Source organism: Musa acuminata, chromosome BXJ1-4 (genome assembly GCF_036884655.1).
Source record: "Musa acuminata AAA Group cultivar baxijiao chromosome BXJ1-4, Cavendish_Baxijiao_AAA, whole genome shotgun sequence".
Lineage (NCBI taxonomy): Eukaryota > Viridiplantae > Streptophyta > Magnoliopsida > Zingiberales > Musaceae > Musa > Musa acuminata.
The window spans coordinates 9,791,559-9,816,978 of record NC_088330.1 but is presented as its reverse complement, the minus strand read 5'-3'; the positions used below and the strand labels follow the sequence as shown (position 1 = coordinate 9,816,978).

At 37.1% G+C, this 25,420-nt stretch overlaps 3 protein-coding genes across 3 annotated transcripts; 1 reads left to right on the top strand and 2 right to left on the bottom strand.

The window, feature by feature from the left end:
* The first annotated feature begins 701 nt into the window (after nt 1–701).
* Nucleotides 702–1,217, top strand: LOC135672064 (RING-H2 finger protein ATL80-like). Its single transcript, XM_065180518.1, has one exon. The coding sequence runs from the start codon at nt 702–704 to the stop codon at nt 1,215–1,217; it is 516 nt and encodes a 171-aa protein (XP_065036590.1).
* Nucleotides 1,218–10,820: 9,603 nt separating this feature from the next.
* LOC135646951 (pentatricopeptide repeat-containing protein At4g21190-like) lies at nt 10,821–16,593 on the bottom strand. Its single transcript, XM_065165671.1, has 5 exons — nt 16,359–16,593; nt 14,598–14,696; nt 13,294–13,437; nt 12,927–13,139; nt 10,821–11,744 (listed from the first exon to the last, which is right to left on the bottom strand). The coding sequence occupies exons 1-5, from the start codon at nt 16,440–16,442 to the stop codon at nt 11,511–11,513; spliced, it is 774 nt and encodes a 257-aa protein (XP_065021743.1). The 5' UTR covers nt 16,443–16,593; the 3' UTR covers nt 10,821–11,510.
* A 269-nt stretch (nt 16,594–16,862) lies between these two features.
* LOC135646935 (serine/threonine-protein kinase BSK2-like) lies at nt 16,863–24,897 on the bottom strand. The gene is made up of 10 exons (XM_065165670.1): nt 24,674–24,897; nt 24,361–24,581; nt 24,126–24,261; nt 22,146–22,279; nt 21,674–21,779; nt 20,374–20,459; nt 19,530–19,718; nt 19,285–19,443; nt 18,435–18,548; nt 16,863–17,448 (listed from the first exon to the last, which is right to left on the bottom strand). Exons 1-10 carry the CDS (start codon nt 24,750–24,752, stop codon nt 17,197–17,199), a joined length of 1,476 nt encoding a protein of 491 aa, XP_065021742.1. The 5' UTR covers nt 24,753–24,897; the 3' UTR covers nt 16,863–17,196.
* Nucleotides 24,898–25,420: the final 523 nt, after the last annotated feature.

Below are 25,420 nucleotides of genomic sequence, written 5' to 3'. Positions count from 1 at the left end.
TAACTTCTGATTAGAAAAAGAAAAAGATGGTCTTGGAATTTAATTCACCATGCTAATATTTGGAAAGACATTAACGTATACCCTTTTATTACTTAATCGTGAATATTAATAACGATTTCTTTTTTTTAATTTAAATTAGTTAATTTATAAATCATGATTAACACCTGAGATTTTTTTTGGATGAATGTGAGCGGGAATAGTGTAGAGGGAGAAATTTTAATACGTAAGGAGGACATACATGTTATTATATTAAATTTATAGGGGCTATGTCGGTATTTTGAAACTGATAAGGGCAAATACGTAAAGGAAACCTTTCTTTAATTTTCTTGTGATGACCGTTGTGATGGAGATTGATTACCTGTAATGGGTTGACCGCCACCGTGGCATGCTAGTGGTCACAGAAGTAGTCCAATCTCCCGCCGCAACGTTAGCCGCTCACAGACTCGGTGAGAAGGGACGCAAGGGACCCACAGTGGTTCCGACTCGTTCGGATACGGGTAGGCGATGGCTGACGCAGAACAATTGCCGTTTTCAGTTAGGGAGACGAAAACCAAACCAGAAGAAGACCAAACCACGGTCAATGCTTCCCATTTGAGGGTGATGGTTGAGGCCCACGTGTCGGTTAGCGGGGCCCAGTCTCGGGTGCACTATTTAGATCCATTCGAACGTGGCGACGGGGGATATCCTCTCACAGCCGCCCAATGGATTCTTCCTATTCGAGCTGCATCTCCCTCTCCAGCTCTTCCTCCCGCCGCCTTCTGTCTCCCGCGGCGCCGCCTTCACCATACAGCGACACCCCGTCCTGCGTTGAATACGCCTTCCCCAAGCTCCTCTCCATGGTCTTCTGCTTCCTCGTCATCGCCGCACTCTTCTACTTGGCCTTCGGCGGCCAGGCCTTCGAGGAGGGGGATGATGAAGAGGAGGGTCCGGATCTGCATGGAACGAAGAAGTCTGCGCCGAAGGGGCTCGACCCGGCCGTGCTGGCGTCGCTCCCGGTGACGCCGTATGCCGATGTGGCCGAGTCAGCGATGGTGGGGTCGGAGTGCGCCGTGTGTCTGGCGGAGTTCGGTGGCGGCGAGGCCGTCAGATTGATGGTGGGGTGCGGCCACGGATTCCACGTGGGCTGCATCGATCCGTGGCTCGCCGGGCACGCCACATGCCCCGTGTGCAGGTCGGACCTAGCGGCGCCCAGCCACGTCATTGTGGCCGGCGTATAAGGAGAAGGGCCGAAGTGCCCGGCGGTGACGGTGTGCTTCGCCAGAAATTTTGAGCTATTCCGAAGGCGGAATATATCAGCTTTTTCTTTTTCTTAGTTTTATAGCTCGTACATTTGGTACATGAAGGATTAAAAAAATTGTTACAAAATAGATGAGTTAATATGTATTTATATAATTTTGAAGGAAGAGATTTTTTAATCATATAATTATATATTTGATTGATCATTAAATTTAGATTAATTAATGATTAAAATTTATAAGAAATATAAAATAATTATTTTATATTTATTTCTATTATAATCTTCTATTATGCTATCGTAAGATTAAGCTTCTATTAATGATGTCAAATTTGAACCGATACAACTAAAATATGTTATAAATTAGAGGCTTTGTGAAGAAATATGTTAGTTGGTTAAAAGTATGGATGTGAGAAATATATAATTAATATATGACAATTTGATCTCTAATAAAGTGAAAGTCGATAACAATATGTTTCATGCGTAGGTGGAATATTGAATTGACGCATAAGTAGGTGACACCAATATTATCATAATATATTATAAGACTGGATTAAGAGGTGATGCCAAGTTCATATAGTAGAATTGTGACCCAATTGAGTTATACAATAGTTGTGTCAATGACTTAATATTCAGTTTCAGTGGTAGATCTTACGATTGTGTTCTACTTTTTAGAAATCCAATATATCAAATATGCTTTAAGAAAGATAATATAGGCTGACATAGATATTCTATCATCAATATTATTTACTCAATTAATATCGACGAAGGCATGAAAATAAAATAATGAGTATTTACGAAGAAGAAGTCTAGAGTTCCTTTAAAATATTGTAAGACATATTTTAATATAAACTAATGCATAATGAATGACCGATGCATGAATTGTGATAATTTATTAATTACAAATGAAATGCTTAGAAGTGTGAGAGATAAATATTGTAAGAAAAGAATTACTTATCGATACTATGTGATATTCGTAATAAGTTTGTAATCATATAATTTAAGTTACTTAGTGGTGGAGAGTCGATAGACAACTTCTTTGGTATCTTACGTATTCGTCTTTGATAATAGATCTCGAATATAACTTTTTTGAGATAGAAAAAATATAAAAGATGTGAATTTGCTTTCACTCCCAGAAAATAGTTTAAGGTTTTTAGGTCTTTGATGGAGAATCGATCTGTTAAATACTTAAGAAATTTTTTGATTTCTATGAAATTATTGCCTATGATAATAATGTAATACACATACACTAGTAGATATATAGTACATCCCTTTGATTATTGTAGGAATAAAAAAGTATCGGACTTTGAGTTGACAAAGTTAGCTGATATAAAAAATGAGCCAACTTCTGTATACTAGGCTCTTGGATTTTGACAAAGTCCATAATAGCTTTTCGTAGTATACAAATATAGTTTAGATATTGAGGGTAGATGAAGTTAAGGGGTTGCTGCATAAAGACATCTTCAATTAAGGTCCTCTATAAGAAACATTGTTAACATCTTATTGGTGTGCATGCTAACCTTGAGTGATAGCCAAATTCAAGATAAGTTAAATTATAATCAATTTAACAACTAGATTGAAGATCTCTATGAAATCAATATATAGTCGTTGATTAAACCCTTTGGTCATTAGATGTGCTTTATATTTAGCAATGGATTCATTTGGATTCTATTTAATTCGAAAGATTTATTTACACTCGATGACATTTTATCTGAGATGAGATAGTATATGGGTCCATGTGGTATCGTGGAGTAGGGCATTATTTTCCTCATATATGACTTTATGTTAGTGTGAAGATTTTTAGACTTAGGTGATGGTTGTGAGTTCAATAGGCTCAAGTGGAGAGCTTATGGTAGCATGAAGATCAAGAATTTAACATGGTTTGAATATGTTATTTTTGGAGCATATTGTTATGTGATGTCTAAACTCGATGGTATTATTGGGTTATGTTAAAAATATGAGAATTAGTGAAGAGTCAGTGATACATATCTAATCAGGTTGATGCACTTCAATGTCACTTGGTCAAGGAGAAGACAAAGACATCATTTATAACACCTAAGGGCATCACTTCCTTAAGTATTGTAGAGCAAGTTGGCAAAAAAAATAGATGGAAAAGTCATAGGAGTGAGGTGCTATTGAATAGGAGTAATAAAGGAGTATAGGCCTAAAGAAAAACTATTGATTGATATGATAAAAAGTACACTTAAGGGAGTTTTAGAAGTACTCATGTGAACCCGATGGTTGTTGTTATGACTCACTTTCGAAGGAACAAGATTTTGAAAGAAATATGGACTCAACAAGAATAACATAATTTAATACAGAGATCTTTTGAGTTTGAAGATCATAGAATTAAAAAAATATTATATTTAAGGGAATATCCAATGAAGATGTAAGGTTTGGATCTCGGTATTAACTTATGTGAAGTATAGGAATGTAGCCAAGGATAATATAAACAATCAAATACTTTAAATTTTTGAAAGTTTAAGATTTTATGAAAAAGCTTTTCAATTGATAACTAGCATTATAGGATAAGATATAATTAATGAGTTAAATTACAGTTTGAAAGGTTGTTGATCAAAAGGTTAGTGGTATAGAGATTTGGTGTAGAACAATGAAACCAATTTCAACGATGTGTTAGTGCTTCGGTTTAACAAAGCCAACTAATTTAGGTGTGTGTAGTGTGATAACTTGAGATGTTATATACCACATGATGAGAGGCAAGTTATTAGAGTTTAGTATTCACCTCCTCCGTTAGAATAAATTATTTTAATGATAAACTAAAAAAAATCCTTGTTTATCTTTCTAAAATGAGTAAAGACTATGGTAATCTTAGATTTATATTTGAGAGGATATAGCCATGTATATTTAGTGAAATAATTTATGAAAATATCATAAATCTAAAATCAGAAATAATTGGGTAGAGCCCCAAACATCAACATAAACACTTTCAAGTGATTTAGAGTAAGACATAAAAGATATTCCAAACGATAGTCTATGATTTATTACTAAAGTAAGCATCACAATGAGTTATAGTTCTAACTTAATTTGGAGTTGGAAGGGAGTAATGAGAAATTATCTATTATTGAATTAAGAATGTCAGATAACCAAGGTAACGATGCTATATATAGATTGGAATAATAACTAAAGCAAGAATAATTGGTTAGATGATTTATGAACTTAACAATCACTCGTAGATATTATTTTTATTCTAATCTCGGACCGAGGATGCTCCCATGCTTAGATCTTTTACAATAAATGAGCTAGGAAAGAATTCAATAGAGATGTTATTTTTGTTGGGAAATCTTTGGGGGCGACATCACATGTGCAGCGGAAGAACAGAAAACAAAATCCCCTATTCCCAAAGAGATGTTCGTCGTCGTGCGAAGATTGGTGTGCAAAATCCGCGAAATAGAAAACTACGTATAAAACAGATTGTATTACCTAGGGAGATTGTATATCCCTGAATTCTTGCAGATCTTTAGGAGAGGGTGAAGGAGGTCAAGTGCCCTCCTCTTTAGCGGTGATCCACACGGTCGGGCTATAATGACGCTCCTCCAAATTTCAGGCCTGCTCTGAGGTGAAAAGAGGGAGGAGAATAGGAGAGGCAAGCAAAAGCTCTAGCCTATGAACCACTGAATTCCTCATATTTATAGATGTCTCATATCAACTTAACCCTGATGGATCCTCCCCTATTGGGTATTGGATCTTCATCCAACTACCCAAGTCTCTTAGATTAGTGGATCTCTATCTAATAATCTCTCATGAGCTTTTATTGGATCTCATCCATGGGATCCAATAATTCAGGGGCTTATTGGATATCCAATAAGATAGGGGCTCCGACGGATATCTCATAACCGAATCTCTACTTATCGCAATGCCTACCATATGTGTGTGACCCTTTAGACCCAATATCAAGCTGGTCGTAAGTCATACATGTCAGAACTCCTTCTGGCTCAATGAATTATTATCTCTATAATAATTCACTCGACTCATCGATTACGGATGTACTATGCCACTACGCTGCAGTCCCCAAATGATACAGGGGAATCCAATCCATTAGACCTATCTGTCCTCAGTGACCATGTACCTATAGTCCCTCATCTATCTAATATCCCAAAGACCATATACCGGGCATGGTGTTGTCAAACCCATACTGTTTCTTCTCGAGTCTTGCTCTAATAGGATTCTCCCAGAGAACTCTTTCTCTCTCAATCTGAATGACCCTGGCTAGGGATTTGTTTGAGTAAGAACATATAAGATATTCTTCTAATGACACCGAGAGTGGATGATCCTCTATCGACACTTAATAGCCCTCGTAAGGTTGACTACCACTCCCGATAGCCAATTGTACTAGATTTGGGACACCTAAACCTATAAGTCCAGTATCAAAGAATGGAGCACTCATACAGGACATCCTTGGTATCTCAAGTCTAAGTACCAGATATACCACTTGGACTACGGAATCACTGTTTGACAATAAGGTATCGTCAACCATCCACCATTCCATAAGCGGATCAATCAGTGAACTCATTCTCTAATGAGTACTTGTACTGTATCCCTAATGTCCCACACGAGCAGCTATGAGACTAGCTGCATCCATCATATGGATGGGTATATAGCACACTAATCTATCTGGTTATCTCGATGTCCCTCTCGAGTAACCTATGATCGAGATTATTTAGGATTTATGTTTAAAGGTGAATCAGTCTCATTATCATGATCTCATCACGATCTGATTCCCATTACACAGATCCAAGGACATTATAATATATACATGCATATATGCAATAGTCAATATCAAGTGATAAATGTAAAAATATAATAAGTAAAAAGACTGTGTGTTAAGTCACACGTGTCATTACTCATGATTGGCTTACCGGACACATATGACTAGCAATTTTTGTTAGGAACGAGTCGACACTAAGAGGGGGTGGTGGGGGGGAGTGAATTAGTGTAGCGGTAAAAACGACGGTTTCAAAAAATCTCTTTCGTACGATTAAAATCGATCTCCGAAGATGTTAACTTGAAAGTGTAGGTGTAGTAAAAGCACAGTAAGAAGGAGAGGCAGTTTGCTATAAAAGTAAATGCAAACCGATTTTATAGTGGTTCGGTCATCATGACTTACATCCACTCTCGATTCCTCCTCCGTCGAGACTACCAGCATCCATTATCGGTCTTCCTTCAATAGGCGAAGACCAACCACCTTTTTCAGCTCTTTCTCCTTTTACCAGATTTATGAGATAACTCTTACACTCTCACTTACTCCTCTCTCAAACTATTCTAACACTTAGAAGAAGGAGAGGAGTTCACACAAGATTGTGGTAGTATTTCTTTCTTTTTTCACTCTCAATACTTGTGTTGTTTAACCAAGGATGAGAGGGATATTTATAGGCCTCAAGTTGATTCAAACTTGGAGCCTAAAAATGTCTCATCCTCGGTTTTCGGAGTCCTAGTGGTACCACCGCCTGTGCTGGGCGGTACCACCGCCTGACAGAGCTTAGAGACCGAGCTCTAGTGGTACCACCATTGACAGCATTAACTGCCAGTGGTACCACCACCCAGACTACCTAGGAGACTGGGTCTCCCAGGTGGTGCCACCGCTGGCCATATTTTTAGGGGTTGAATGAGCTGTTCAATCTAGCCCAATTCAGCCTTGTTAAGGATCCAGTTGGCCCCTAATTAAGTTAGTGGGATTACCTCCCAATTCTAACTTAATCTACTATTTAACTACAATAACTAAGACATAATCAAAGTACTATTGTTCCGGTACGTCAATTACTCTTCTGGCAAGCTTACGATGATCTTCCGGTGATCTTCCGACGAACTCTCAGTAATGTTTCGACGGACTCCCCGCAAGCTCTCAGAATTTACGACGATCTTCTTGGTGAGTTCTGATGGGCATCTTTGGCAAGCTCATGGACTTCTCGGTTAATTATGGTAGAACTTTCGACGAACGTTCGGACTTCCGACGAACTCTCGAACTCCCAATGAAATCGTGTTCTTGACTCCAGGACTTCATTTTGCTTTATGCCTTACTATCGTAGTTAATTCTGCACACATAAAACCTACTTTGATCTAGACAATTATTACAAAGAAAATCAAGTGTTGTCCGGCATGTCAATGGTTTCTCGGTGCTTCGTCCGAATCTTCGGTGCATCGTCCTCTCTTGCGGCCTATTGCCCAATTGGCCAGTTGACATCTGCAACTAAGATTTCCTTGGTGCAATATCCGCTCTTCTTGGCCTGATGCCCGAACTCATGGCCCAAGTCTTCTGTCAATATGTTGACCGATTCTTCGGCTCGACGTCCAATCTTCTGATATATTTTTCTCCGGCCCAACATGATTCTTCCTGCTTTAATTGTCTCTCCCTGATCGAAGCATGCTACGTCACTCAAAATGCAGATTAAATCATAAACACTATCAATTGGTTTCATCATCAAAATCCGAGATTCAACAATTTTCTTTTTAGAAAAAAAAGTTTTGATTTAAAAATTTTTAATCAAAAAATACGTATCGAAAATATGTTTAACTTTTAGAATGTAAGGATAGTGAGCAACTAAATCAGTTAGTAATAGAAAGAAAAAGTATAAAGAGAAATGTAAACTAGATTTACAGTGGTTCGGTTATCCCGACCTACGTCCACTCTCGATTTCTCTTCCCTCGAGGCCATTGGCTTTCACTACCGATCTTATTTTCAATGGGTGAAGATCAACTACTCTTGTTACAACTCTTTTTCCTTTTCACAGCTTAGGAGAGAACCTTCACATATCTCTTTTACAAGAAAACCACACACCTCCTTAGTATAACCTCTAAAGTCTAGGAGGAAGAGATTCAACACATTTTAAGAGACTTTACATACTTCAAATCATAAGTTTTCATACTTTCACCAAGCAAGCATGAGTGGGGTACTTATAGACCCCAAATGGCTTAAAAAATAGAGCCAAAAATTTAAATCCCCATGTTTTTGGGGTACTGGCGGTACTACCACTTGCGCTAAGCGATACTATCGTTGTACAGAGCATAGGAATCTAGACTTTGGTGATACCACTACTTACTTGGGTAGTACTACCGTTGCCATGGGTGATACTATCGTCGGGATTCTCGAAAAGTACAATTTGTGCTTTCTAACTCTCAAATGGTACCATCACCTGGGCTTGGCGATACCATTGCCCAACCCAATCCCAGGTCACTAAATTGGCCTTTCAACAGGCCCAATTCAACCCTAGTTTAGGCCCAATGAATTTCTAATTAATTTAACATTGTTACCACTAAAAACCAACTCAATTAGACTCCAAGCCACTTCAATCAAGACTTAAACACTCATGAAGCCTTCGGCACATTGTCTGGCATATCATCTGCTCATCCGACACTTCGTCCTAACCTTCAGCGCATCGTCCTTTCCTTTGACGTATTGCTCGATCTATCGGTATATTGACCTCCCGTAGTATCCGATCTTCTTGGTGCAATACCCGATCCTTCCGGTCGATGCCCGAACTCATGACACGAAATCCATCATTCGGCACGTTGACCAATCCTTCAACCTGACGTCCAATCTCTAACATGATGTTTTCCGATCCAACGTTTGATTCTCCTACTTCAACGATTTACCTTTCAACAGTTCAAGTCTATGATCGAAGTTTATCCTGCGTCACTTATCTCAAAAGCTTATTAGTCCATAAATTCATTAATTGATTTCATCATCAAAATTTGAAATTCAACAAGATACACATAAAATATTATCAAGTGCAAAAATATTGATATGTGAATTAGGTGTTGTGGAACCAATGTGAGTGATAGAGATTCCATTGTCATCACCTATGATAATATTTTCATTGCCTCCATGATTGGTGTGGATGCATAAATTCTATAAATTTAACTAATATAATGAGAAGCATCATAATCAATAATCCAATTACTTGAATGAGTAGCAATAGGCTTGGGTCAACATTAACAAACTTTTACTATGTGTCCATTTTTATCAAAAAGTTATTTTCTGAGTTGTTTGGATTAAAATTATTATTATGATTGAAGAGTTGATAATATAATGGAGGATAATAGCTCTGCGTGTTATGCATGTATTCATGAAGCATATTGTTCGATTATTTATTGAAGTTCTTATTACTTTGATTTTTTTATTGAGATTTTTAATTGAATTGAGTTATGATAGTTAGTCTTGTCTTCATATATTCTTATTTTAGATATATTTCATAATCAATCTAACTTGTTATATAGTTCTTTAAATAATATCGGTAAGTCATATGAAATTGAGTTATGATAGTCCCGTATATTCATCTTCTAGGTTATTGAAAATATGAACAATAACTTTTTGATTATTCATGAGATAACTTATTCAGGCCAAATCATTTATAATAACTTTTAGATTTTGTATATAATCAGTAATAGTATTTCTCTCTTGTGTTATTTTTATCAAAGTGGATAAAAGACTTAACATGCGAGTGTGAGAGAGATTAGCGATGAAGGTTTGTAACTTGGACCATGTTTTTACTGTAGTGTTACATAAAAAGATTAATAATACTATAGAGCCAATGACTAAGACTTGAATGACTTGTAGAATAATAATATATCCAACCTCAAACGATGTTATTGTGTGAGGTTGACACAACCGAAATCCCATCTCGGATCCAATCTCGAATGCCATAATTATTGGCAGAAGGTAATCAAAGCACAAATCTAGTTACGCTTGATCATACACTTAGGTATTAGGACTAATTATATATTATCCCTATGGTTAGTCACTTTTAGTATCTCGATTCCTATACTTTAAAAAATTATATTGACATCCTTATAATTACGAAAATAATCGACCAATGCCAACGTAGTCACCTCTGCCTCCTCTCCCTCTCACGCTTACCTCTTCCACTATTGTCGCTGTCATCCTCGGTCAGAGCCCTCACGGCCAACGATGATGACAGGAGGGGTGAGCACGAGGGGGAGAGGAGGCGACGACCAGAGCCCTCACGAGCCCCATCCACCTCCCTGAGGGGTGAGCGCGAGGGGAAGAGGAGATGGACAAGGAAAAGGTAGTCGTGAGGGCTCCCGGTTGTCGCCTCCTCTCCCCTCATGCTCACCCCTCCCATCGTTGTTGTTGTCGTTGTCATCGTCGGTCGTGAGGGGCTCTCGCCAACAACGACAACGAGAAGGGTGAGCGCGAGGGGAAGAGGAGGCGACATGTTGGGTGGCAACGGGGGCGAGGAGGCTGAGGGTGATAGCTATGTCGACGTTGATGCCACTATTCGCCACCACCGAAATATTAAATTTATTTTTTTATCCTTTATTTATATATATTTTTAATAAAAATAATATCATTATGATAAATAAATTTAGATGTTTTATTTTTTTAACTATATAGAAATATCAATATAATTTTTAAAAATATAAAAAATATAGTGCTACTTAATATAAAGATGTAAATATAATTTTTTAAAATATAAAGATTATGGTACATAATTAGCTTTGGGTCTCACGATCACATTTGCTGTCATAAACCTCCTTTTTGTTAAGGTGGGAATAGGTAGCATCGAACAACGCTGGCACATCATGCATCTGATATATTAGCTCAACAAAAGGACAAAAGAAGAGTAAATTACTTTTAACATTCGGATCACACACTGTCCAGGTTGCAAAGTAATTACATCCGGCAAGAAGAGAATACTTGAGAGATCTACGATAGTATTTATTCAACATTCTTAATCTCCTAATTGGTCTAATGCATTTTCATGTAAAGTACTTAACTACTATCTTTTCTGCCGCCGACAAAATAACATGTTACAGAAAATTAATAACCAACAGATGAAACTAGAAAGCAAGGTAGTCATATTCAACAGACTTCTTGCAGGTAACTTCCTCTTGCCCGACTGTTGGAATGAAGGAGATGCAACTGTTGTTGATCTTTTCCAAGCGTTGATCAGACAATGGCTTGGTTGCATAAGGCTCCTGGAGGTCTTTTGATCTGGCTAGGTGCATTCGAGTAAGGCTATTTGTTTCTATCATTAGAGGACCTTTTGGCTTTGGCATTGAACAACAGCTTGCAGGTTCTATTCTATCTAAAGAAACTCCTTAGCATAAACAGATCTCAGCGGTACTTTCATGAAATTCTTTCTCAGCTATTTAGTGTCCATCATAATGCAGTGGCGGTGCTGATTACATTGCTGACCAGTTCCCTGACATAAAAGTTCCTCCTGCAGAATGCTCCATCATCTCATTCTTGGCTCATCAAAGTGCAGAGACTGCATGTCGATGGAGGCTTATGCAACCTTTACTCCATATTTTCGGAGCTTGTGCGTGCTTCCACATTTGATCCTTGCAATTGGTTTACACGGATCCTAACACGTTTCCCTTTGATGTAACGATATTCCCATGTTGGAGGTGGATATTTGTTCTTCAGCTTATCATACTTGTCCAACATGCCTAGTTTCTGAAAAACATCACCTAGCATTCTTACAATTGAAACATCTGGCCTGACACCCAGCTCTTCCATGTCAGCGAAAACCTAAATGAAGTTGACAAACCAATGACAGCATCATTAAAGACCTGAATAATCTGCTTGGGGAGAATAAAACAACAAGAACAAGTTGTAATGTCTCAACTATTTCGAGTTGGCTAACAATGCAAACAATTAAAATCGATGCTCATGAGATCTGATTTAAGTTTCAGATTGACTATTATAGACTAACACAACTCTCCTTTTTTTCTGGATTTGGAACAGGCACTGGCAGTACTGGAAGAAAAAAGAAATTGTATCACATGTTTGTTGGAAAGGGCGAGTAGATTTATCAGTTTTAAATTATAAGTAGAGCATAAATTCAATTTGGAGAAAGCATTTGAAGTTTGCAGCATCTACGAAAGAACAATAGTTCATGTAACTTAACAAAACCTATGAGACACAGGCCTACCTTTTGAAGGTAAAGGGATGGGCTCTAGCTTATGAGACACAGGCCTCCTCGAAATATCCCACAGGGGACTATTTATCTACTTCTTGGATAACTCAACAAAACCCCAATCAAGGGAAGTGTGAGTATAGTAAGACCTAAATAGACCACTCATCATCCATGAACAAATTTTGGTATCAAAAATTTGTTGCTCCTAGAATTAAATTCATTTTGGCACATGTGCTGCATGATTTTGCTCTTGAAAAAGAAACCCAAAAGGAAAAGAGTGGCCTTTTGCTCAAGATCCACAAGCCTCCACCACCATAGTGTGACATGGGACTATTATCCTTTCCCCTGATGTCTATCATAACACAAACCTAGTCAAAGAAGGTTGTGTGAGCATAGTGAGGAACCTACAAAGGGCCACCAACAGAACATAGAATTTTAGGTTTGAGGGTTTGTTGTCCCTTTCGACTTTTGATTCATGGGCTGCACAATTTTGTCCTTGCAGAAAGTCTCTTAAAGGAAAAGAGGTGCACCTTTATTTATGAGTAACAAGCTTCCTCAACTTTACTGGATGTGGCACAGGTAGCCCGTTTCTTAGATGCATACCATGACAACAAGGATAGGGATATCTATCACTTGAAACTATCTAATTTAAAGCAAAAAGTGAAAAAGAGATGAAAACAAGTAAACTAGCTTAGCCAACAATGCATCTTAGGTGTCTATATAAACATACTTAGAGACAAAATATAAAGTATGACCAGAACAAGAGATTAGTAGATAGAGATTATTCATATTACCTCAAACATCTTTTCGTGCATGCCCTTATTGTAATATATTGAAATCATTTTAACAAAGAAAACACGAGGCAAACTTTCCAAATTTTCTGAAAATATTTTCATCCATAGTTCCTCCACCTCCTCAAGTCGGCCATCCTCAACTAAAGCATTTAACAGAGTGTAATAGCTTCCCATGGTTTTTCCTTGTCCTTTGCTGAACATCCACTTGATCACCTATAAAACAAAATTGATGAGCTAACAGATAAAAAGCACAAGCATGGTGCACAAAGCTCATGCCAATATATGGAGCTACGGAATAAAAGGAAATTAAACAATAATTACACGAGAACAAACTTCTACATGATTCCTTTGACATTTTGATGCTTACCTGAATTATTCTCTTCCATTCCTTTTCAGTCTCGAGTCTCTTCAATGCCTTTTTCACTACAATAAGAGGAAACTCTAACTCCCAAGCAATAAATGAATCAAGGGCTCCATAAACCTCCTCCTTGACATTTGATAATTCCTTTATCTGTGTGAATACTAGGAGATGAGCAACATTCTATGATTGCAAGAGATAAAAAAAGATCATTCTCTTTCATGAGACTAAATGCATAGATTAGTAAGAACAAACATAATATATAAAATAATTGAGATGGCATTCGACATATTCACAAGGTCCATAACAACTGCTCCAAATTCACTATTACTGCTTTTTGTTGTTACAAACTATCTTAAGCATGCTTCCACAGATATCTAGGCTGACCAGAATTAAGCACATAAGACATGTTATATAAGAAGTGCAAATATATCAGGAACCTAACCTTTGGGTTAAAATAATATCATCGTTCTTGCAAAAAATGTTGAACCCGAACAGACTGACTAAATTGTATAAATATTTGTTGTACCTTCTCTGCTAGATAATTGAAAATGATGTTATCTCACACTGCTAAGAGATTGATTAATCTTGAATGCTGCAAGCACTCCCCATGTGCAATGAGCTCCATTCTAAAGAAGCTACATGGATCCAAGGTAGGCAATACCGAATGATACCGCCCGGTACGGGCGGTACGTACCAGTCCGACGACATACCGGTATGCGGACCGCCTGCTACCGGGCGGAACGAAAAAATAAAATAAATAAATAAATAAATATATATATATATATATATATATATAAGAAAAAGACGACGTCACCTTTTAAATAAAAATATATATATATAAATATATATATAATCTTATATATATATATATAATTTCGTACCAAGGCGATACGACGGTATACTGCTCGGTATACAATTTCGTACTGTACCGAACGTCGAAACTCCGGTATGGTACGAAATTACAGACCTTGCATGGATCCATAAATTTTTATCTACATACGACAGTTGTAATACATGAATATGCCTTAAACCTGAAAAAAGCCCAATCCAATATACATAAAAAGAGTGGCAATCACATAGTACATGAATGTCTCTTTAAGACATCAATATTATGACATTTTTTGTTATAAAAGAGACTTCCACTAGGAGGATGACGAGAGTAGCAAAGAGCAGTTAAAAATGGAATTCGTGAAGGAATAGAAAATACACCTAAAAGTAGTTGGTTCAAGCATATAGGATTAGAGGTTACATATGAGGTTCCCATCCACCATCTTATGATGGTTGCACAAGTAAAAATGCTAGAATCTTACACATTCAACAAGCTTTTGTGACTTGGAAATTGTTCCAATTCTCTTTCTTGTTTTCCACACACGAGGAAATCTAGGTCTAGGGCCTCTCGCTCCACATACCTGGCATTTTAGGAGAATGTAATTATTCAACTAAAAATGGATGAACTTTACAAAAGAAAGAAACATTGCTAGATTAAAATTGTAGAATAATAACATAGAATAGTCATGCCTATGACACTTAAAAAAGGACAGTAGGTAACTCAATAATTTACCCAAAACAACTATCAAGAACTTTTTAAAAATAAGTAGCGCAGAAGTGACTCTGAGACCTGAAATTAGACATCTTAAAATTGAATGATGAAAACTGTATTTGTTTTCAAGCAAATTTTAGATGTCTTATCAGCGACCAAGCATTCATGATTCAACAACTAAAACTTGTAATGCTTTTTAAAAATTTATGAAATTCAGATATGATGGTTCTCTCAATTCTATAACCAAGAAATCCGATTGACCCTCTCCAAAACAACAGTTGTAAATTCTCTACTGAAAGGTGAAAGGAAGGGAGCTGCACTCCAATAGTTGAAACAAAAAAATTAGAATTGTGTGACAAAGATGACCACAGATCCCAAGTAACAGGCCCTTAATTACAGAGAAAATTATGCATAACAATTCAATTGCTGAGGGACAATGTTGTACATGGCTGCAACATATCCTTCAACAGTCAAACGTATTAAGCTAAACATAGTACAAAAACAGATGTCATGTTCCTTCTGATCTGCCAGTCTATAAAGTTCCATTATGATAAGAGAATAGCAGTGTAGTCTTTCACATGAAGCAAAAGTGACTCAGTTTCTTTGAGAGGTTAACTTGTTTTTATATTTGAAGGTACATAATGCAACCCAAGGTCATCATGGTGGCTTTAATAGATTTCATGTTTCAAAAGTGTTAACAGATACTAGGATCCAGAAGGAGTCATATGTTTCAGTATGAGGCTCTAAAACAACATTTCTTTTCAACAGTGGAAGCCTTAATATCAGATTCTATGTAAATGACTGCTTCATATAAGTGACAAAAATAAGTCCTATCGTGATCAAAGTTAAATTGTGAAGACCTGTGGATTCCTGTTACAGGACATAAATAGGATATCCCACCTTATTAAGTCCAAGCTAAGTTCAATCACCAACATTTCCATATCTGAACAAAATCTAATTCCTGCTTTCTCTCTAAGTTATTGTCAAGACATTTTCTCTTGGAAACAATTATTGCATACCAAAGCAAGATATTTTAATTATAACATGAACTGAAACTCGAATAGATGTCTCCAACAATCCTTACTCTTCAATGACAATAAGGTGCTCCGGATCAGACAAAGCACAAAAACAAGCAAAAGAGAGAATGATTAGGAAGAAACTAATTAAGAGGGAGAGACGGACTCATTTTGCACATCCCAAGCAAATGCTGTAACGATTTGAACCAAAAGACAACAGGCATCAGAGTCGAGTAATTACCGATGTCCAAAAAAGATAATTTTTTGTCCATGCAACTTTAATCAAATCTAAGATAAACTCGAAAATAGCACATCTACGGTTAAATATCGCAGGCTGAACAAAGTAGCCATAGTACAACGAGTTCTTCCCACAAGAATACACCCGAGTTCAAGAGTCTCGAATAATTCAACAAACAGATTCGCGGATAGATAACCGGGTCGAGCTAATACATCAAGATTTGCTTATAGAATCAATTTCTAGTATTAAGAACAAAAAGGAAGTAAGACAAGCTCACCACGAAACCGCTAATAGATCGAGGATGATTTGACAAGGCCGATCCGCCAGGAAGAATCGACGGGGCATATCCCAAAGCAAGCATTTTGAAGATACAACAGAATAAAAAGTAATATCAGAGAGAACGTTGGATTCTGTCGGGAAGCCCCGAGGACGAGAGGAGAGATTTAGGGCTGAGAATGGCCGTCGCCGTGCGGACACGAGACTTAAAGATAAAGGGGCGAGATTGCAGAAAGACCTCTGAAAAGGCTTCCGTATAACCTCTCTCATAGTAGTATTTTTTTATTTATTTTTTCATATATGCCATTACTGTTTGTGTTTTTTTGTCATTTATTGTAGGAAAAGAGACATTGAAACTTTAAAAGATATTTATAAATCTACCAGACTGAATATTATGATGGTAAAAACATTAAATATATTTTAAATATAATTTAGGTATTATACATATATACATTCTTTATTCCAAAAAAAAAATATTGAAGAGTCAAAAGCTAATTCGAAGGAGTGAAAATTCAAAGATCTAAGGGTCATGCTAAATATTGCGCAAAGTATCGAGACCCTCGTCAATGTAAATATCCCCACCTGTCATGTGATTACAAGAACATCGATATGCCATCATAAATGATGATCCTAATACAATGTCCATGGAAACTTCACTAACTGAATCATTCTTTTCCTGAAGATTTTGTACAAAACACTGGCTGATTCCCTTCTCAACATCCACTGTTGGGGGTCACAGCTCTGGTTTCCCAAGAAGAAGAGCCAACATTTGACAACCCAAGACGAACCACTGTTGAGTTGCTAGGAGAAGCACAACGAAGAGAGAGAACTGAGATCATCTAGCCATGCCAGCCGTTCTGCCTCTTGGCCTCGAAGGCAGCACCATCGTTGAGCATATCCTGGGCATCAGTTTCCATTCCAAGCTTGGAGAGGGCAAGAGCTTGCAAGTAGAAGGCTGTTGGCCATTCAGGCATACACACCTGGGCTTGCATGGCATCCCGTAGCGCGAGCTCCGGTTGACCACTCATCAAGTATGATAGGCCACGCCTCGCGAAAACTGTGGCCGATGGAACCGACATCATTGCCACTAACTGGTTTTGTTGCAGAGCAAAAGTAACTCTTAGTAGTTAATACATTTAATTCAAGTGATCCTAAAACAGTTCCAACTGCATGATCCAATAAGCTATACAGGACTCGAGAAGCATAAGTAAAATATATAAGTTGTCATGAACATAACAAGATAAACATCATAATGATAGTTAATCAACCATACAAACTGTCATAAAAAGTATTGAATTACAACAATTCCTGAAACTCGTCCTGATATACTTACTATACAAATCACTGAACGCTTTCACGACATATATTTTTTACTTTCCTCTTTAAATATAAGCTGTAGGCGAGTCTCAAAATACAAGATGATACGCAATGAGGCCTTAAGGTGGCTGTTAAGAGTCTTATTTATTAGTCAGCAGTTTCATCATATGTTTCTGGATATTAACTCTACATGCTGTTCTTCACTACAAGAGTATTAGCAAGTTGGTTGGAAAGGATGATGCAAGTCAAGGCAAGTAAAGTCAGTAAACTACAGTTTGCCACCTTCTTCTACCCACTTCTTCCACCTTTTCCTCTTCCCCTGCTACATCCTTCTCCCCTGCCTCCACCTCCTCCACCTCATTCTGCTCCGACCAAGCCAACCTGATCGGCATGGGGAAATACTGACACACGGTATTGTACGCCGATCATTATAAGATACCAATTGGCCCACCCATGGACCAGTATCGAAATCAGACCAAAATTTGGAACTAGGTGTTTAAAGTGAGGAGGGATATTTTTTATCCGGATTGATCATTAAGAAAAGATTTTAAACTTCCCGGACCTAATTAATTCAACAAATTTTCCATGTTCCAACACTTTGAGGAACTGATATTTGAGTAAAATGGAAAGGATTGACACGAACGAAACGATGATTTTTAAGTATAAAAAGTCTACCTTACACAAAAATTGCAAAATTAATTGTTGCAGGAATAGTTCCTAAGGAAAGAGATACGACATGATAAGATTCATAGTATCACACCTTGGAATAATACTCAATAGCACTTTTGAAATCTTTGTCCCTGAATGCAATGTCTCCAAACTTCTTTGTATTCAACATCTCTTGCACTTGTTGTGTCCATTCTTGAAAAGAAAGCTTTATTTACAGTGAAAAACAGAAATACATCAAATATAAGATTGCCAGAACCTAGTAAATGTCATTTCCAAAAAGAATCGTAAGCAGTAGAAGCAACAAATCGCTGAATCAAAGTCTCAACCTTTGGACACAAAAAAGCACATTTTGCAGCCACTAGGAAAAAAAACATAATGGATCGAGGAGAGCACACAAATATGAACTATGTTGACTTCTAGATGAACAAGAGAAAGAACATCGTTTTATCTTGAAATATATTCTTACTACATTTAAAATTATTTTGTCATGTAAAATATCTGCATTTTTATACGTATTGAATAAGAGGTATTGGACATAACTAACTTTAATTTATTCTTCTTCTGATACTGGGAATTAGTAGCACTGTTAATATTTATACAACACTAATATTGAGAAAGCTAAAGAAACAAGTGCTTCAAGATTGTCAAGAGCTTCAAAGTAAAAAATAAAATGTCCAATAAATATTCTCCAGTGCATCATGAGACTGCCAAAACTATAATGATTGATATGGTTGGAGGCAATCAATATGACCAATATGCATATCACTGGCAAGTGCTTTAATATCTAATAGAGTGCAGAACTGAATATGGATAAAGTCGATGCACAAACAGAACACGCTCATATATACACATGTTTATACATGCTAATATGCATATCCTCAAATATATATTGTCATTACATGCATAATAAAATAATGGAATAAAAAGCAGCTGCACCATACCTCATTTTCTGCACCTTCTTCATCTTTATAGCCTGTCTTAAGCAGTATATCATGCACAGCAGTTAGGTCCATCTTTGCACAAGCTTTTCCAAGTGGGGAAAGCATTGTTGGCAACACTTGTGGCGCTTTTGTTATGCCCATTAATACATGTGATGGCACCTACATCATCACAAAGTTGGAATTTACATAAATCACAATACTGTGAAGTAACAAGTAGACATGCAAGGAAATGAGTCAAAACTTACCTCCTTCTGAGTTTGCAGAGGTTCCACAGAAGATAGAAGAAACTTGGAATTCGGCCGATCTCTAGCCTCAAACTGTAGACATTTTGATGCTAGTTCAACGAGCTTGGTAGCATCTTCATTAGCATATTGCCCCTCCAGGGATGAATCCATTATAAGCAACATGTTTTTCCCTCTTATAAGATCCAGTGCCTAGCAAGAGCCACCAGAAAATGAGTGTCTACCCAGTTATGATAAAAATTAGAAGCAACTAAACATGTCCTAATGTTAAACAAAGAGATCAGACAAGGCAACTTCACACAATGTTTATGATCATTACAAGAAGAAATGAGTATGTATATTAATTTTGAACATGTGATTACCAGAAAAAAAGTGCTAACAGAACAAATATAACAAAAACTTACTACCACTGAATCAAAAGTCAAAATGCACCAACAGTTTAAAGCATTCCAGTTCCTAATTATGACAACAACACAAACAAAAAAAGAAACCAACCATCTTGCAGAAAATCAGTAAAAATTAAGGACTAACTTTAACTCATCAAGATAAAAAGAATTCAGAGACAATTCTAAGATGCTGATTTGGACCAGATTAAGTGATTAAAAAAACTTGATACAGAACTAAAAACGAGCAAGGTCAGTCTCAGCATATATCAAGAGCACTACAAGTTTTCAAGCATATCTTCCAGGATCACTAGCTAGAGAACAAAGTTTTTAGTTTGTTCCCTTGTCTATGCTCTTTGTGAAAAACAAATGATGAAGGAATAGCAATAATATCATGAACATCATGTGATTCAAATTTTCAAAGAATAAAAGAACTACCAAAGTTTTGGTGACTTGAAACATACATGACTAGGAGGAATATGTTTCCCACTCAAAAGATCCAAAAGAATTGTTCCATAACTGTAGATTACACTTTCTGGAATCACCCTGCCTGCACAAATACATGTATCCAGATAAAAATCCTATAAGAATCTAATGAACTTAGCAGTCCCACAAACTAGTATCAAGATAATTAAACAATGATCAGAAACCAAATATTTCACTTCACAGAATGAATTATTTGCAGCATATTAGGCAATCATATAGATTTTCTTTCTTAGAAAAATGCTTTAAGCCAACAAAAGCACCAATAAAATTTTTAAGAGAGAAACTATGAAAATCCTTGAAATAAATTATTTATCATCAAAAAACATATCCTGACTAAAGCCCTAGAATAAACCATGACAAATTTGCAAAGAAGGGAGGCATGAGGAATGTCAAAAGCAAAGGCCCCATGCTAGCAGCAATTAAACCAGAACCACAATGCAGCCAACTATAAAATCCAATTGACAGGGTATATGCATTCATGTTATTAAGGTCCAGATACATGAAAGGAGCTTCTTGCAGGCTTGAAAAGTTATAATATCATTTTATGGGTCAAGATAATTTTTCAAATAAAATCTTAAAACTTTTTATATCTCAAATAGTGAAAGTCAAGTATTTCATCACATCTCCAATTCTGAACTTCCTATCCATAAAGTGACTCAGACCACTGCTGGCTGAGGGAAAACTAAATATCTTACAGTGGTATGTATAGACATGAATTTGTCGAATTCAAGCAATCTCTGAAGTTTCTATGTGGGCAACTAAGTAGGATAACTTAACAAGGGAGTTATAAAATTTAAAAGTAATCTTCAACATGTAATGAATAACATTAGAATTCGATCTAATTATTTTTAAACCCCTACAGTCTAGTCCCTTGTGATTGGTGTTGGGCCGGTTCTAATGTTATTCATTACATGTTGAAGATTACTTTTAAGGACCATCTCCACCAGCTCACCCTAGAACTGGCCCAACACCAATCACCAAAGTATAATAAAATGGCTCCCTCATGCTCCTAAGCATTTGAAACCATCCCTTTTAAGGATCTTCATTTACTGCCCTCAAAAAATCAGGAAACAAAAAGTCCCACCTGATTGACCTATATATGCAACTATTAAATAGCTAAATCACGTATCATGTGTAAACCTTTTCCAATGAAATTAAAGGATCTTGCTGTATATGGGCTCATGCTGGATATTTTGAATCCAGAACTGATTGTAAGATTTCTGTGCATCACAATCAACCACAAGAAACCGAAAACTGAAACCTAAAAATTTAACATACCAGTGCGCATGAATTCTGGTGGAGTGTAAGCAAGATTAGTGCTGTAACTTTTTCCATCTCGGCTGTTCTTAATTAGACCAAAGCTAGACAAGCGAGGATCCCCATCCTGACTCAATATAGATAATTTTAAAAAATCAAGAATTAGTCCAAACTAATAAACAAACAGATTAAAAAGAAAATTCAAACACAACATTCTTTATGGAGCATGGCTAGTAAACAATAAATATGGGTGTAATTGTTTTAATCATCATTCCAGGAAAATCTAAGTCTTTCAGTTGCAACTAACAAAGAACAAAACCTAATCAAGAGAAGAACCATTACATTCCAAAGTCAATTAGAAATTTTACAAATATGCGAAAATAGCACTTAACTTGATGAAGATCCCTAATTATATAATTCTTTAGTTCAAATCAATAAATATGAAATGCAAGAAAGTAAAGCATCACTTTCAAACAACTTCAAATTTTCATACCTCATCAAATAGGACTCTATAAGCATTTAGGTCATGATAAATTCTCCGATTTTCAGTATTACAGTGGTCAAGCGCTTGGGCAATGTAGAATGCCACCCTCACTCTCATTTGCCATGGTAATGGGTGCTTATCCCCTGCCAATGTTATATATTTCTTAGATTCATAAAGCTAGCAAAGCAACATTTTGACTTTCAAAATCCATATTAGTTGTTAAATATCAATTAGCAAGATCATATCATAAAAAAGGTGCAGAATTAACAACAGCATTGAAATCGCAGGCACTGGAACGGTGGGAAAACAATCAAAATAAATATTTGTACTTGGATATGCAATGAAAATATTTGAAGTTTAAGCTGAGAACAGAAAACTATAAGTCAGATGAAGATGAAAAAGTTATTTAACATTGACATAGGAAAATTTAAGAATTCTATGTTCTAATTCTGCACCGAAATAAACAAAAGGTTGTATCGAATACTAACAAATACACAAGAAATAGAAGGATTGCCAACCATGAAAGATTAATGCAAATAAGCATGGAACTTCAAAGTTTAAATTGGAAAAGAGGATTGCGATAACTTGAACTACCACCATAGTAAATAATAATCACGATCTGTCAATAAGAATTTGAACACAAGAATATTATGATGTGACAGATGATTGAAAAAGTAAACAAGATTTAGCTAGCTATGCTTCCCATCCTTCTCATCCATGCACCGTCTCTCTACTGTATACCAGGACACCAAAAAGCTCCTCGAGGAAATTCCTTGAATCTAGATTCTTATCACGAAGATCAACAAGGAAACAAACCTAGTTACTTGATCAGACTTCAAGTACAATGAAAATAGAAAACTGAATGCTAACAAACCAGAAGAAAATCAACACTAGAGATATTTAAATTTGATCCGGAAAAACATTTGACGTAGTTGTTCAGCACCCCATACTACTTGAATAGTCTACAATGGAACTGAATGTTAAATGAGCAACATCATCTGTAATGCCCTTACAAGCATACAAAGATTCAGCAATAGTACGGTGTAATAAGATGAAGCCGAACAAAAAGAATGAACTTCATTTCCGACAATGAAATGTGCACCATCTTTCTATTCTTAAAAAGAAAAAGAAGAATGAGGATATATCTCATGATACAAACAAATGGAGCTATCCATTTTTAATGGACCAAGCTCAGATTGAAACCAAGCTTGCCAAGATCACAAACACCGGCTCAAAAAATTGTTTGGGACCGGTTAAATGATAAGCAAGATATACTTAATCATGGATCTGAGCCCAAGATAGATATGACAAGAAAATCTCATATTATATAGCACTAGCAAGAAAATATCAACCCAGAAATGTTCTAAGATCCTTTCTAAGAACTCCCTAGGAAGCCAACTATGGTCTCTTCCACTGCATAATCCCCTTAAACCATACAAGTTAACAAGTACCAAATGTAAAATGTAAGGAGTTCGAATTTCTCGAAGGTTCCACCCAAAATCCTCCAGACTCTGTTGTGAAGCATAAATTTGTTACAGCATCCACCAAAATTTCCTTTTTTTTGTACTAATTACATGAGATTGTCAGTACATGTCGACAGAGGACATTCCTCCACCATGATTTGCCAGACATTATCCTTTTTTACTGCCTCTCAGAAGCATCCATGTGCCTATAATGCTGTCCTTCCAAAATTGGACGACCACGCTTGCTGCATAATACGTAATGAGTAATGCATCTAATACCGTTACATAAACTAATACTTCCCTGAAATAGAAATAAAAAGAGTTAATGAGTAATGCATCTAATACCGTTATATAAACTAATATTTCCCTGAAGTAGAAAGAGCTAAGCTGACATAATCTATATTTAGCAAAAAGATCCCCTACGGCAAGGAAGAAAGGAAGTTTTACTCAAAAAGGAACTTCGACAACAAGTGACATAAAGAAAGGAGAATGCAACTGAAAAATTAATAGTATAGTAGTATCATACAGTGGAAGAGATGCTTGGACAATGTATCATTAGGCATGAACTCCGCCACGAGAAGTCTCTCGTCACCTTCCGCGCAGCAGCCGATCAAGTTCACCAACCTCGTGTGCCGCAACTTGCCCACGCCCGCCGCCTCCGTCTTCATTAGCAGAACCAAACATTAAACCCATTGATACCGTTCCCAAACAAATCAAGCACCAAACACCAAAATCTAAAGCGAAAGAGCAAGAGATCCAACCACAAACTGTTGAGCGTCGGGCCACGACTGCTTCGAGAACCTCTTCACGGCCACCAGCCGCCCCCCGTCGAGGTTCCCCCGGTAGACGACGTTCGGCGCCTTCTCCCCGCTCTCGGAAACGATCATCTCGGGGCTGAACCCTTTGGTGGCGGCCCTCAGCTCAGCGAGTCCGTATTCCTTGAACGCTGGCACCTGGTCCTGCTCCCCCGCGTCCCCATTCGCTTTCAAGGCCCACCCCCAAAACAAGATCACGAAAAGTATCACTAAGAGAACAAAATAAAGAAGAGGAGGAGAAGGGGAAGGCGATTGGTACGTAGATCTGGCTTGTCGGCCGGAAGGGACTCCTCGTCGGGGGACTGGACATTGGTGGTCTTGGAGTGGAAGCAGCCCATCTCCGGCAGTGGTCCGAACCCTAGAATCTCATTCGCTGCCCGGGGGCGGCGGAAGGCGGAGAAAGAGAGTAGAAGAAGGAGAAGCGAAGTGGTGATGCGTGAGTCCGAGAGAGTGAGAGTGAGAGAGAGAGTGAGAGAGAGAGAGAGCAGCAGCAGCTGAAGGGGATGCGGTGGGGCCCCGTTTAGGCCCGTTCAAAAGTTAATGAACAGAGAACAGTAAAAGCAGAGCGGGGAAGAGTGCGTGTGATAGATGGGAGTGGGGACCATGTGGTGATGCCTCATTTATTTGCTCTGGGAACGAAAGGCAATTAATGACAGAGAAACTGTTTAATTTCCTGACAAAATTATATATCCGCCCTTCTAAAGTCAGTATTTTTCATATTTGTCCCTGAAAATTTATAATACATAAATAATAAGAGAATATTGATATTTAATTTTTTTTACTAATATTAAAATATTAATAAAAAAAACAAGAATTATTGAAAAACTAATGACAGTAATGAAAATTGTAGAGAAGGTATTATTAGTATTTGGATAAATTTATAGAGCGGGATTAAATTTACGCTAAATCTTCATTGTTACATAAAAACCCGAGTCAAGTTGCAAAGTTGTCGCTCTAACTGCATATTTGCATCGGATCTCTAAAACAGGGGTTGGGAATAGTCTAA

Coding starts and splice junctions, on each gene's coding strand:
- LOC135672064 (XM_065180518.1), top strand. CDS start 702: ATGGATTCTTCCTATTCGAGCTGCATCTCCCTCTCCAGCTCTTCCTCC.
- LOC135646951 (XM_065165671.1), bottom strand. CDS start 16,442: ATGCTTGCTTTGGGATATGCCCCGTCGATTCTTCCTGGCGGATCGGCC. Junction 13,438..14,597: donor CACAAAAGCTTGTTGAATGT/GTAAGATTCTAG, acceptor GTATTCACACAG/ATAAAGGAATTATCAAATGT. Junction 11,745..12,926: donor TGCACGAAAAGATGTTTGAG/GTAATATGAATA, acceptor AACTTCATTTAG/GTTTTCGCTGACATGGAAGA.
- LOC135646935 (XM_065165670.1), bottom strand. CDS start 24,752: ATGGGCTGCTTCCACTCCAAGACCACCAATGTCCAGTCCCCCGACGAG. Junction 21,780..22,145: donor ATAGAGTCCTATTTGATGAG/GTATGAAAATTT, acceptor ATATTGAGTCAG/GATGGGGATCCTCGCTTGTC. Junction 18,549..19,284: donor AAGAAGGTGCAGAAAATGAG/GTATGGTGCAGC, acceptor CTGTAAATAAAG/CTTTCTTTTCAAGAATGGAC.